Raw genomic sequence first — 15,085 nt, 5'->3', positions numbered from 1 at the left:
ACAGAACAGGAGATTGATTGAAGTACACTGCTGAGGGGAGCAGCAGGTGAGTCAGGAGAGGTCTGCTGTGCCATGTGAGTTGCTCCCTGGCCGGCCAGGGATCGAACTCATGCTGCAGAGGCTACAGATTGCTTCATAGTGTGGTGCTTAAACCCTTATGCCACCAGGGAGGCCCCGTTGTTTGTTTTTTCATTAACCATTTATAATTTGCAAACTACCCTTTATTTCCATTATATAGCATGGCAAAAAAGAAAAATACTCTGTAACTCAGCAAATCTGTTTATCCTTGTATCTACTTAGAAAATAATTAATGAATCAAGATAAGTTTATTAACTCTTCCAGTCTTAGTTTATTATTCTTCTGGATATCCAATTATAGATTGTCTGTTTTCTGGGCTGTTTGCTTATTATTTTTTTTTTTATCTTGGGGAATACATTCTTGATGTGAAAATCATGACATTTTACCTTTATTATATCTGTCATCTTTATCACTGTCTGTCTGAGATTTCATATTCCTATCAGAAAGAAAATTTATCTTTTCAAGTTACTTAACTATCACAGCACTATAAACATGTAGCCACTTGATACATGACTTTTTAATAGACTGCCTTTCTCACTATTATATGATTTTTATTCATAATACTGTGTAAGGATTTTATAATAGAGTAATTTTCTAAAATCATATCATTATACAAAGCCTGTTATTAAACTTAATAAAGCCAAAGTGAATTTGTGAAATATTATAGCAGATGGGGAGGAAAAATAACAGTATATGTTTCCTATTCTCATCAAGTATAAATCCCTTCTTGGTAATGTAAAGACAATACACACAAGTTAGTTTTACTATCTCTGGTGGGGTGGTGGGGCAGTCACTAGATAGCATGGTCTTCTCTTTAAATGAGGGTGTAACCATGATTTAATACCTGATTTATTTGTAGAAAACCAGTTGGTGAGGCCATACAGATTATAAAAATAACATCTATAATTCCAGTATTACTTAAAAAACATTGTTCTTTAAATGGTTAGGTCAATATAATTTTATATTGTTAAGGTATATTTTGTGATTATACAAAAAAGAAAAATTTCATAAAATGACTGTCAAATGCTTTCATTACCTAATAAATATTTATGACTCAAATATTAAAAATGTAGACCCATTGTACAATACATACTTTTGATGTAATGACAGAATCATTGTGGTATTCATTAAAATAATTGCATGAACTATAACTTATTTATATGAAATTGCTAACGTTACCTTCTAACAATTAACAAAATCAAGTATTTTTTCCATACTAGTTCAATAGTTTCTAGCACAATACAGCTCTTTTATAAATGTTTTACTATTTCTTTATTGAATACTTTTATTGCTTGATTTATGAATTGCAAAATTTTATTTAGCAGAAATATATACTGCTCTACCTTGTATTTCTTAACATCAAATCTTATCATAGACAGTGATCATTATTCCCCTTGATATGTACAAACAGTGGTAGTCTAGGCGATATTCTTATTTACTGATATTGCTAGGGATCATTATTCAGTCTTTTGCAGTACTGTCATAAAAATAACATTATTCACTATTTGTTTTCCTTAGTTTTTAGCTACAGCATTCCACAATCAATATTCTAGATAAAAATCATGCACAAGCATTTCCATGTCTTTATCTTATTGATACTTGATAAATTGTGTATCATTAAGATTATTTCCTGCTGTCACTACATGTTTCAATTAATTTAATTTTGCCAAATCCATGTATCCTCATAGCAAGGGAATGGGAGACAGTAGTTGATAGATTTTATTGATTATTTCAGATATAAATTAGTATAAAAGCAACAATTAGTGATATGTTTTCAAAGTACTTCAGACTCACAGTTGTATTAGTTTTTCTAAATACCCTAGTTTCTCATGCTCTTGATTTTTTAATTATGGTATTTTTGTCCATCTTCCATCTCTCATCTCCCAAAGCTGAAATCCACTAATTTGGAAGACTAACTCAGTTGCTATCATCATCATAAAATCACCTGATTCCCAGAATTGGAGATGATACTCTCGATTCACTTAATATTGCTATCACATCTATCCCCTTCTATCTTGCATCATAGTACTATAGATACAAGGATGTAATATACTATTAATAATGTATCATAATTTCCTGCCTGATAAAGTATAGATTCTCCCTGCTGACTGAACAAACAAAATGATGTCTGCTACACAGTGATGATGAGTGGAAAATTCATAGGATGCTATAATTATAGTTTGACATAATCTGATATAAGTTCAGTCACTTAGTACTTAACTTTAGTATGCCAAGTTCTTCATACAAACTACAATGCATTTGCTGTTTTCATGTTTCCTGTTGTTATATTTGAAAAGTAGTCTAATCTTGCTGAACATTGTTAAAAGATCAAATGTCTATTGATCTGTATTGTTTTGCACTGTTGCAATTTAAAGTGAAAATTCAATTTAATCAAATCTGAAGAGTATCCTGGTGTCTTACCTTAAAGCTTTGTAACCTACAGATATTTCACATACTTTTTTTGGCTTGTAAAAAATGTTACATAAAAAAGAGTTCAATGTTTCAATATAAAATTATCAGCTTATAAGAAAATCACTATTCTTATTAATATAGGTAGAAGTAATTTCCCCCAATATCAGATATCCAACAGATGGTAGATGCATAATTCACAAATGCCCTTTTAATTCCAGTCCCCATCACTCTGCTGCTTTTTAGAAAGCAATAAGTAAATATATTGGTTTCAGATGATGAATTAAATTATATGATTCTCCTATTCTTGTGTAATTTTCAAATATGAAGAGTAAATTTAATTTTCCCCTCTTCTTGCACACAGTTCCCAAATCTTTTCTGGTTTTTGTCTCTTAGTTCTATGTTTTTGAATAACATGCAAGTAATTTAGCCAATAAACTTTATAAAGCATAAATGATTAATCTTAAGTTTTTAAATAATTTAAGTAAGTATAAAATATTCCCAAGTTTAAGGTAAGTATAACTTTCCATGTTTGTTGTAATTTTTATTATTAAGATATATGTAACTATATCAATCCACTTGAATTTCACAATAAAATAAACAAATATTCACCCTGCAAATGATTTGTTTGTTTTTGATATCTAGTGATGTTGGTCAAATGTTCTTTCTATTCTGAAATCACCTTGCAAGTCACATTATGGAACTAATGTCTTAAACTAGATTTAGTGAGAACCGATAGACAGGATTATCAAATATTTCCAGCTCTTCATTTTAGAACAGCTAAATCTCTTGCCTTTATATATGTTTCAATATAGCCAAACATTGCAATTTTCTCAATCATGTCACTTATCTTAAGAAACAGTTTGTACTCTGATAGCAAGCAAACATACCACTGTGTAAGAAACTGAAAAATGATCTAAAAGAAATTAGAGAAGAAATGTAATACTCACGGAATGCTCTATAAAATTCCTCAAGAGCCAGGTGCTTATCAGAGTTAAAATCATCATATTTCAGTAGATCATACAGAGTACAATCAGAAAGATCCTTTCCAAGTTCTTCCTGTTTTATCACCTAACAAGAAAATTACATGTATGTATTAATATTTCTCTAGCATAATTAAACACAACAATCATTTAAATAGATAATCTTAATTGGCAGTGGGCTAACAACAACTTACAAAAAATGCAATTTTTTGTTACTGGACAATTATTTTGAACTATTTCAAAAATAAAGTTATAATTTTAAGATATTTATTTAGAATTATGCCTAGGTAAAAGTTTAGTGTAGTATAAAAATCTCCCAGTAGGATGCAGAAAATATGAGCATTACAAGGACAATTTGAATTTTATTAATTTTCTTAGCTCCATTTACACTGACTCAAGGAAATATATCTACATGAATTTTCCAACAAAAATACTGAAGTAGTTGGTTCCAACTTTCATCATCATATTATTTGTGAAAAATGAAGTTAGATTTTTTTCCATCTCGGTCTAAACTCCTCCCCAGCTGGAAGTGAATTCATTTGGGATTGTGTATTAACTCCCTCAGTCACAAAAGAACTATTAAGCAAATGACTGTTTCCAGGAGCCAGATAGAATTAATGCACCGACTAATGATGAAAATCTATCCGAGCATGGGTGAAAAATATCACCAACTTCTTTCCTACTCTGTGCTTTGTCTGATGGACTGAGGCTGTAGCTTTTTCATACTCTACTGCTTTTGACTATTGCCTGTTATATAAAAGAGCTCCCCAAAATTTTTCAAACATTCCTATTTATTCTGGGTAGCTGCATAACTGTGACAATGGTCTTTCATGTTGCCTCATATACAGAGGCAGTGGTTTACATTACTTGAGTTGAACATGACAGTGAACTTTAATTTCTTTCAGAAAACTGTAAAAATAACTAGAAAACAATAGCTCTGAAGTCACTAGTTCTGGGTTCAGGTGCCAATACAACTAAATAGCTCTATAATTTCTGGCAAATCCCTAATCCTTTCCTCGATTAAACACTGAAGACAGCAACCTCTTTCTTTTGGTTGTTGTGAAACACACATATAACATTCATACATGTAGGTGCTAGAATGAACATATTGTATACACTCAAAGTAATTGTCCAAATCTAAAAATAATAATTCTTCATATGAGGTGCTTTTTATTCAAATAACTCACGCAGATTTCCACACGAGCTTATTCAGGTTATGGGATGCATTTAAAACTTTGCTCCACTGTTAGCAGGAACAATTAGTCATATTAACTAACTGTGAGCTAGTTTTTGCAGAAGAAATAGAGAATGATGCTTGTCTACAAATCATACAGCTCAAGTATATACCAAGCGATGGACCTTAAACTAAACTCCAAGTCAGCTGGAACCAAGAGACCTTTTGACACAGAACAATGAAGACAGGAAGAAGAACCAAACAAAGCACACAAGTAATGAGTCTGTCTACCAAGATAATTTGGTCATTTAAAAGAAAACTCTCCATATATTGGACCAATTTATAACTAACCAGTAAATTTCAGTCAAGTCCATACATGTTTGCCTTTAATCCAGTCCTTAACAAATAAAATTTTACTGTTTCATTTTCAATTACACTCCCCCCAACAATATGAACCCATTTCCTTTACAGTTGGGGAGACAGACTTGACTTTCGCCCCTTGTTTCCTTGTCAGAAGACTGTATGAACTCTTTTCTTAAATCTTGGTGTCAAGGTATGGGTTTCTATATACATGGAAAAGAAGTTCTTTGGCTTGGTATCACATTCACAATGAATTGTTTCTTTTGGTAGAGTAGATTTCACACTGTCTTTGTTATATCAGTGGCAGATTGGTAATGCTCATTTTTAACAATTCTCAGATGCTTTAGAACAATTTTTAACAATCTTTAAAACACTTCTATGTAAAAAGTTCTGTTTATGATTGAATGTGGATAATCTGTAGAGATCACTCTAAAAACTAAGCTTCACATGCAGGTCACTAGAATTTCCAAACACCCTTCTCTAGCTACCTCTGTGATTATATGCACTGATGGCAGACACACTGCCCAATGTAACTCTACAATACAATAGTTTTCTATTGCATATTTTATTCAAAAAGGTTAAGCTAATATGTTCAGGCTTGGGGGAAGACTGCAAAAAAGTGTATCTGCATTATTGATCCATATAAATAGATACTGTTGGTACTGAAGCTTTAGGACTATTCAGCTGAAGAGATTAACAAAGATACCTAATGGCTGACACCATCTATCCTATGTCTAATGGAAAACAAATACTGTTTTTCTATTTAGAAAGCAACAGAGCTCTCAGTCACTCTCCATCTGTTCTTAAATCATGGAAAGATTTTTTTTTTTTTTTTTCGTCCTAAAGTGCTACAATGGTAGTAGTGTGGTGATGGTTAGAAAGCAGGTACATAGGGATGGTCAGATATTTTAATGAAAATGTTAGCGATCTGTATTCTCATAGCTGTTTGTAAAGGAATTGAAATGGACTAGAAATTTAGGGAAAATGCTTTCATCATTTTCCACCTCATATTTATTTCTATATGTATGAAAATCTCTCTGGGATTTTCCTGGGAAATCTGTCTTTTATTACAGTGGGTGTTACAGGTAAATTAATTTTCTTCCTCTTCACTATTTAAAACATTTCCAGGGCCTCCCCGGTGGCACAGCAGTTGAGCGCTGGGTTGCGAAGCTGCCCACAGCCTCTGCAGCACTGGTTTGATCCCCAGCCACTGGGCAAGGGTCCCACATAGCGCGCAGACCTCTCCTGCCACGCCTGCTGCTCCCCTCAGCAGTATACTTCATTAATCTGCCTGTTCTGTTCCCTGCTCTGGCTCTGATGAATTCTCTACCCTCCCACGCTTCTGACTGTACCCAGTGTTTGTATAAATAAATAAACAAACAAACAAATAAATGAATCTTTAAAAAATAAATAAATAAAATATTTCCAAGTAACTCCTTTAAGTTTCATGAACAGAGGTAGGCACTATCTGGGATGTTCCTAATGAGAGAGGTATGAAAAAATTGCTTAGATATTGAAAGTTTAATAGCTGTAAAGTGATGAGTATTTAATGATTGCTAAGTACTAAACAAACAAAAGTCATTAAAATAAATTTAGACATCTAATTGACTTTATTAAGCCATTCATGAATTAAACAGAATCCCATCTAGGAAGGATAAATGAATTGCAAGGAGTTGTACAAAATGGCAAGTCCTAAAGAGGGTAGTACAAGAAAACAAAGATTATTTCAGCCAAAGCCACCTTCCCTAAGTCTTATCTTATCATGCAAATTACCTCACTAGTGCACCCTAGGAAATTCCATGTTAATTAGTTTAAAACCCTGCTTTTGGAAAAGGCTAAAGCAGCCATTAAGTTATATATTAAATCTTTTTGGAGTTTGGCACTAATAAGCAAATTTTGAGCCTGTTGTGTTTTTTTAATAGAAGAAAGTATGATAGAAAATATAAGTACATTTTCTTCCTTAGTGCACAGTAACACATTAAGCATTCTTTGGCACAGAGGCATCCAAACTTGTAGTGCTTTGCTAGTTTCCTGCACATCTTTTACTGTCTGGCAAGGTTCCAGTATCTTCCCACTCTACACTCCTCAAAATGCACTTGCCACTTTTGAACTAGTGGTTCATGACAATTCAGACTCTTGAACATATTGTTTAAGTATCCTGCGATGAAGCTTTAGTCAAGGAAACAATTCATAATTTCATTTGATATTTATTGTAAATACCAAAGATGTTTCCCAAACTCATCTGTGTTCTAGAGAATGCTTTAAGGCTACAAAAAAATAAAAAAAAAAATCACTTTTCAATTTTTTGTTTTTTAATCAAAGATCAAGTTGCATGAATAATCTTGGACTCCACAGAGGTTAGTGTCACTGACAATACAGACGTATTTGCAAAATGTATATCATCAAGGGAGTTCAGACACAAAGCATCCCAGAGTGGGTATATATTTAACTTCAAGATAATAGAACTGTCAAAGTTGCAAGAAGGATTGTAAAAACTCAGGGATGATTCAGTGTTTAGATCTATAAACTTGTTTGTTCAAATGTAAAATAAAAAAGAAGTAGCCCTCCCCCAAAGTAAACCATTCTTATTCTCTTTCATTCATTTATTCAACAAATGGCTTTTGTCTGTCTATTATGTGTCACTGTCATATGTTCTGGAAACATTAAGCATTCTTTGGCTCAGGGTATCCATACTGAGACAGACAAAACTCCTTTCTGCGCAGAATTAATATTTTAATGAAGGGGAGCAAAACAACATATAAATAAAACACACAGTGTATCAGATGATAAGTTATCTTAAAATAATGAAACTGGATAGTAGCTGAGGTGGCTGTAGAAGACTGTCTAAATGCAGTAGAGACAGATGTGTGATATTAGATTTCTGGGCATATGACATGACTTGGAAATCCAAGTTCATCATATTGCTTCTCACAAAAGGAATGACATATACAGGGTTGGGTTTGAGGATCTCAGGGCAGACAATGGTAATATGACTATCGTTGTGAGGGTCTAGCAGACCAAAGGGGTTAAATTTCCCACTTTTGAGTATTTTTTTTTTTTTATTTTTCATTCTTCTTGGTCAAGAAAGGAGAGGGCAGAAACTATGAACAGTTGAAGAAAGAATACCACATGTATGTTTAAGTTATCTGAGCTCTTTCTCATCCTTTACAAATTCATGTTTTTCAAACTAATCATAACCATGTCAGATTCACAATGGTCTTAGAATTAGAGCTCACTGTTACTCTCTTTTAAAGTCCAACAGAGTCATTTGTGAAGTCAAAGAGAGTCCAATAGATTCACATCTCTACTTCGCTAATGTGAATATTGCATAAAAGTATAAGGGCCAAGAAATAAATATACCCCTTGGGTAGTGTCACAGAGAATCTTCATAAAATGTTCCCTGAGCCACCTAATGAAGGATGGAGCTGAGTACCAAGGAGAAGCTAGAAAAGACTTAGAGAATTGTCTGGAGGAGGCATGTGGAATAGAGACATGTGAAAAAGGGCCATTTGCTTCTCTGCTGTGGACTTGCACCAGAGACTTGGAGTACATAGAAGAAGACACATGTAGTTGAGACATGTAGAGACACTTGGAAGAGAGACATGGGTAAGAAATATATGGCAAGACTGACAATGGGCGCCATTACCTTGATTTGTACTTTGATTTTGCTCCTTTAGGCCCAGACTTCCCCAATCCCTCTGCCCCTTTTCTATGGTTTTTGGCCAGGAGGTGTGGTAAGTTTTCAGGACTTAGCAGCCTTTTTCTGCACCAACCCTGCTGGGCTGGGCATTTACCCACGAGGGGATGGGTAGCATTGGGTGTTTCATTGGGAAACTATTATCCTTTCTTCTATGAATATTAATCTTATTAAATTTCTTTTTCACTAAGAGAATGCTTTGTCTTTATGTGGCTGGTAGAATACCTTTAGAGAATACAAGTTCCCGGGGGCCTCCAGGACCCTCAATCTGAACACTAAGAATAAACATTGTCAGACATTAACTTTAAGTTTCTCAGCATATCTTGGCTCTTCTACCACTTTAGTCTATTTTTCTTTCTTCTTTTCTTCTGCTCCTTTTCTCCCTCCTTCCTACTTTCACTTCTTTGCAACCAACATGTACCAGGAACATGTCCTGGGGATAAATCAGCAAATAAGAATGACACTATCTCTACCATCATAGAATTAATATTCTAGAGAAGATGAAATCAAACAATTAAATAAACAAGCTAATTACACATGGCTAACAGAGTTCTAAAAAAATAAACAAGTTAAAAAGACCAAGAAAATAATTATTATTGCAAATTATAATTGCTTAATCATACTTAATTATTGTTAATCTACAATAGGTGTATTAAAATAAGAGAACTGAATAAAAATAACTAAATCTTCTAAGTTCTAGTCTAGATTTTCTAGCAAGGCTTACATGTTAGAAAGCATTTAAAAAATCAATAGTGCCAACATTAATTCTTCTGAAAGATGAGCTGAAAAAATAATATTATTAAACCACAGGTGGGTGGAAAAGTATTTTATTTTTAAGGCATTCTATATACCTCAGAGGGATTCTCTGAACATGAATTCCATTTTTTAAATGTACCTTGACATTCAAAGGGAAAGATGCAACAAGTAATATGTTTAATTTTTTTAAACAACTGAAATTTCATTGTGGCTATCTTGTGAAAGTTATAAACAGCACTAAACAACAACAAAGAATATCTGAAACCAGTTGCTAATGTTTCCAGATACAATTGAAAGCACTGTTTTTTAATTGTAGCCTTGAGCTGTATCTGAACCAACAACCAAAGGCCTCATCCTTCTGTCAGTGCTAATTGTCCCTGTTATTATTCAGAATTTTTTAGCACTTGAAAGGAAAGTCCCAGTACTACCAGGATCTACCCACTGGCTTTGCCAGTGCCATTCTAAGTCAAACATGTTATTTCTGCTGCCTCATTTTGTATACCTGATAAGTTTATAGACTTTTAAAATGTTAAATAGGATTAATTACCATGACATTCCCTGGATGTTCTCACTTATCTTACTTTTCTATCCAGACAAGTTCTTATTTATTTGTATTTAGTTTGTTTCACTAAAATAGCTTTTCACCTATGAGACAAAACAATTCTTCCCAAGCTTATAGTAAATAACTATAGTGAGTAGACTCCAGAACCTTTTAAAATCTTTAAAATTTTAGCAGGTTTTATTAATTCAAAACAAAGATTTACCATCCACTACCTAGGTAACAGCTCTAATACTTTCAAAAGAAAATTGATACGTACAAAGTTTCCAAAGTGTCATTACCATGCCCATCCTGTTAGCTTAAAAACATTGTCTTATTTATTTTCGCTTTTTATTTAATTTCATAAATGTATTCACATATGGTAGTCATTGAGCAAATGGCTTTTAAAGTCAAATATATATAACATAATAATCTGAATTGTGTGAACAAGTAGTTCTTTTTATTATTTTAATAAAGAGTTGGCATGTGTGCACATTAGGAAAATATTTCATTCTAATATGCATTCCTAATGCACAGCAGCATATGAAGATGACAAGATCTTAGTGAAGAAAAAGCTAAATCAATATATTCAATACAGCTGATTATTTAAACTCAGAATCACTAGGGAACGACTCTACTTATTTAAATGTTATGGTTGATTATTTTTATCAAATGTAGAGTGTTCTAAGGAGCAGATTATCCAGATGTTAGCATCAATTCTCTCCAAGAACACAAGTTCACTGCTAACAAACTCAGAGCTGCCACAATGCCAAGAGAAGTCAGCTTTGTGTTCCCTCAGGATCAAATAAATATGACTACCATACACAAGCCATTGTTCATTCTCCTCTAAGGAGCAATTTGGACAAACTCCTTTGTGCATCATACCCTGATGAACTTCTATGACCCTGTGAAGCCCAAATCTCCCTATTGTCCAATCTGACTCAATTTATATTCCTGTCCAACTCAAACCAATCACATCTTGTTCTTCATCACATTGACTTGAGAAAATTCTGGCCACTATTAAGAAAACAACTGGAGGTTAAATTATCTCTCAGATCCATTCCATCTCAGAACAAGAAGAAGATAAAAACTCAATCATCCCTATTGATACTTCTGGATTAGTTCTTTTTCCCAAGTCAATCTTCACTAGAAAAATAAACAGAAGCAGATAATACATAGATAGGTGATAGAAAGACAGACAGACAGACAGATAGAACCTACTCTGAATCTCAGAATATTCAGCTACATGATTCTGGCCCCATAATTCTTGAAAAGATAAAGCTCCTGATGCACAGCATTTTGGTCAGCTTTTCAATATTCCCAGTGACTTCCACATCCAGGTGAACAAACCACCTAGAAGAGTGGCTGAAAGCGATGGAAACGCTGATCAATTATTTATCCATTACCTAAAGCACATGTGCCCTTTTTTATTTCCATCATCATCCAGGGCATCCACAGCAAAGTTAGATTTGAACATATATGGATGGCTAACAATTACACTGTGTTTTCTATGTACTAGTCATCTGTCTAAGAAGCTTACCTATTATAAATAATAACTATGACATTACATGTGTGTACTAGGCACAACTGTCATTCCCAATACATAAAAGGGAAATTGTCACACAGAAAGTTTAAGTAATTTGCCAAGTGGTACATGGGTAATAAGAACTAGAGAGGTGAGTCAGACCCAGGTTCTGTAATTAAAGTTCTTAACTATTATGATATGCTAACAAAGATGACTTTTGAAAAATGTCATAGGACTTATCAATTAAGGTTCACTCACTCTTTAGCCTCATAAAACATTCTCTTGATTTTGAAATATACATCACATCAAATATTTGCTAATTTCTCTTCATAGTTATTAAACTATGGTTAATTAATTTAACACTTCTATACCAACGGGAAATGACAAATATCCTTGCAGTCTAACATCATTTTATTGACTTAAAAAATACTATTTTTTTTTGGGCCTCCCAGGTGGCGCAGCGGTTGAGCGCTGGGTTGCGAAGCTGCCCGCGGCCTCTGCGGCGCCGGTTCAATCCCCGGCTGCTCCCCGGCCACCAGAGGAGGGTCCCACATGGCGCGCAGACCTCTCCTGCCGCCCGCTGCTCCCCTCAGCAGTGTACTTCGGTCCTTCTGCCTGTTCTGCTCCCTGCTCTGGCTCTGGTGAATTCTCTCACCCTCCCGGCTTCTGACTGTACCCAGTGCATGTATGAACCAAACAAAAACAAAACAAACAAATAGATAAATAAATAAGACATGCCTCTAGAAAATTAAAAAAAAAAAATACTATTTTTACTGTGTTATTATATATTGAAGTAGGGTTGTTTTACAAAACTCAATATGACTTAGAGGTACACACCTTTTCATATGTGTGTACCACATCACAACAACCCCAAAAGCACCCAGAATCCTCTACCATAGTCTACTTTTGAAAGTTCAAAATTTCACTTTGCTACAAATTTGCCTTTCATTGTTGGCTATTTCCAACATACAAAAATCAGCCACAAAGGGAAAGATAAATGTGCAGTTATATATGTTCATGTAAACCTAGAGTGATAAAGTGATGGATCAAATGAGATCTATTGCTGTAACTAGTCAGTTCATTTTAGCAAGTATTTCTTGCATGATAAGGTGTTAATGGTGGTATTAAAGTTCCTACCCCCCTTTATGTACTGCTTATTATAATATTATTATTGTTATTATTATTATTATTTTCATTCAATTAGACAGGCTTCCACCTTCTAATTTACTTAAAATTCTGCAAGAAAAACTACAAAATATATATTCCTAATGTGGAGTATGAATAGAATGTCTGCAGACAACTTTAATGCTGCATTTATAAAACCTCAAAGTCAAATTATATTATTTAATTTTTACTTGTCACTGTCATTATTTTAGACTTAGATATTATATTTCTGCTAATAATAGCTCATAAATTATTTACAGACACCATTAAGATTCTTCTCTTTTTTAGTCTAAGTTAAATTATTTTCAATTTAAAATTAACTTATTATATTTTTCAAGTTTATGAATAAAATGGTATGCATTATTGGTTATAATACTTGACACAGAAGTACTTAAAAAGTACCTATAATCTATGAAGCATAAAACTCAAAGATCATTATTTGTACTATAATTACAGTTATTACATGTATTTCAGGGTGACTTTCATAATCTGATTTTTTTCATAGTTGACTGCTGATGGATGAGATACTAACATTGCCACTAGATACCACTGAAGTAGTAACTTATATGATATTGGATGCGTGTTAAAGAAAGTCACTAAACATTACCTTCCTAGATCCTTATTTGCATGTACCTTATGGATAGCCAAGATACAAATGGATTCTGAAGATAATTCTTTCTTCTGTCACATGGTATTTTTCAGATGCATTGGAAAGAGGACTTCTCAGAGAGAAAATGAATCCAAATCAAACATAACTGAGTAAACAAAACTAAACTTTAGAGGATATGAACTTTATTATGAGTTGAGTTGTGCCCTCCCAAATGATATTTTAAAGTCCTAACTGCCAATACCTCAGAATATGAACTTTTTACTTATTGAAGATTTAGTTAAATAACAAGATTAGGTCATGCTGGAATAGGATAGACTTTTAGTACAATATGACTGCTGTCCCTTTAAGAAGATAAGGTGAAGATAGACACACAGGAAGAACACTATCTGACCATGGAGCTAGAGATCAAGATGGAGTGATGCCTCCAGTTGGGTCCATGCAGATGGAGAATGACAAAGAATGCCTGGAGGTACTTTAAGCTGCAAGAGGAAAGGAAAGATTCTTCCCTGGAGGTTTCAGGGAGGCATGGACCTTACAACACCTTCATTTCACAGTTGAGTATCCAGAAATGAGAAAGGTTGTTTACAAGTCATCCAGCTTGTATTTTTTCATTGGCAACCTTAAGCAACTAATCAAACTTGAACTTAGCAGAAACTTGAAATATGTATAAGTTAAGGCTACACTGCTATTTTCTAATGATTATAATTGCTCTTTTTGGATTTGAATGTGGCTTTGATTATAATAACTAAATTTGGGCAGATCATGGTTTTGTAGCTAACCAATGACTACAGGCAGAGGCATGCAGGTATGCTAAAGAAGTGAAAAAATATTATTGAAAATAATAAATGATAGTAAAAAAATTAAAAACATAACCTAATGTTAGCTACTCATAAATAAAATGACAACACAAAATTCATTTTTGATGAACTACTTGTTCTTTCTTAAAGTAAAATGTCAAATTACACTGTTTCATTCTTGAAAAATAAATCATTAATGATACAGCAAATTGATATAATTAAAAGACATTCTAATTTACTCTAAACCTTCCAGAGTTCAATTCCTTAAATCTCAGTGTCTGGAACTTAGTAAGTACTCAATAAATGTAGGGTGACTATAGAAGATAATGAAAATGATACACACTTTTAATTAAATGAAATGACAAGAACTAGAGCTAATTTGCCCACAGGTTCATTTTGGTATGAAGTCTTTAAAATAAGTTACACTATTTCAAACCTCAGAAATACTTGCATAATCAAATTAACATTCTACAATGTCAGATTTTTTTAATAAGCCATGAAATTAACCAGAAAATATGAGTGGTATGATGTTATGGAAATAGCCTATTTCATTTTTTTAGAAAACTATATTAAATGTTCTACACAGCAGCAAAATCCACCTCAAGATACACAATAAAGATTATCAAGAAGTCAGCAAAATTCTTAGTGCTATTACCATTTCCTTAGTCACCCTAGATTGACTTTTTTCCATTACTCCTTAAAACTTACGTAACTTTTTGGAAAACTTCTATTGCCTTATTTCACCTTTGCACTACCACTCATAACTAATTTAGATTCTTAAATGTGGGTATGTTTCTTTAAACTAGTCTGTCTTAGTAATACTCAAAAACCATTTTTTCTTTAAAGTGACCTCATAAATATCTTTTGTTTATTATAAAATTCTCTTTAATAACAACAAAGTTTACTACTACCATTTGGATGACACCTTTTTAAAGACATGCAATTTAATAATACGGCTATTGAAAAGTACAGAAATATGTCAGTAATTCAATAC

At 33.2% G+C, this 15,085-nt stretch overlaps 1 protein-coding gene across 5 annotated transcripts in view; it reads right to left on the bottom strand.

Annotated features, from left to right (window-relative positions):
• FSTL5 (follistatin like 5) overlaps positions 1 to 15,085 on the bottom strand; it is a 558,421-nt gene that overhangs the window by 218,914 nt on the left and 324,422 nt on the right. For all 5 annotated transcript variants that reach the window (XM_054690351.1, XM_054690350.1, XM_054690353.1 and 2 more), the window contains exon 6: positions 3,438 to 3,558. In XM_054690351.1, the coding sequence (XP_054546326.1) occupies positions 3,438 to 3,558 (121 nt within the window). The remainder of the gene's footprint in view (positions 1 to 3,437; positions 3,559 to 15,085) is intronic.

Source organism: Talpa occidentalis, unplaced genomic scaffold (genome assembly GCF_014898055.3).
Source record: "Talpa occidentalis isolate TD23 unplaced genomic scaffold, MPIMG_talOcc4v2.1 talOcc4.8, whole genome shotgun sequence".
Taxonomy (NCBI): domain Eukaryota; kingdom Metazoa; phylum Chordata; class Mammalia; order Eulipotyphla; family Talpidae; genus Talpa; species Talpa occidentalis.
This window is presented reverse-complemented; position numbering and strand designations above follow the sequence as displayed.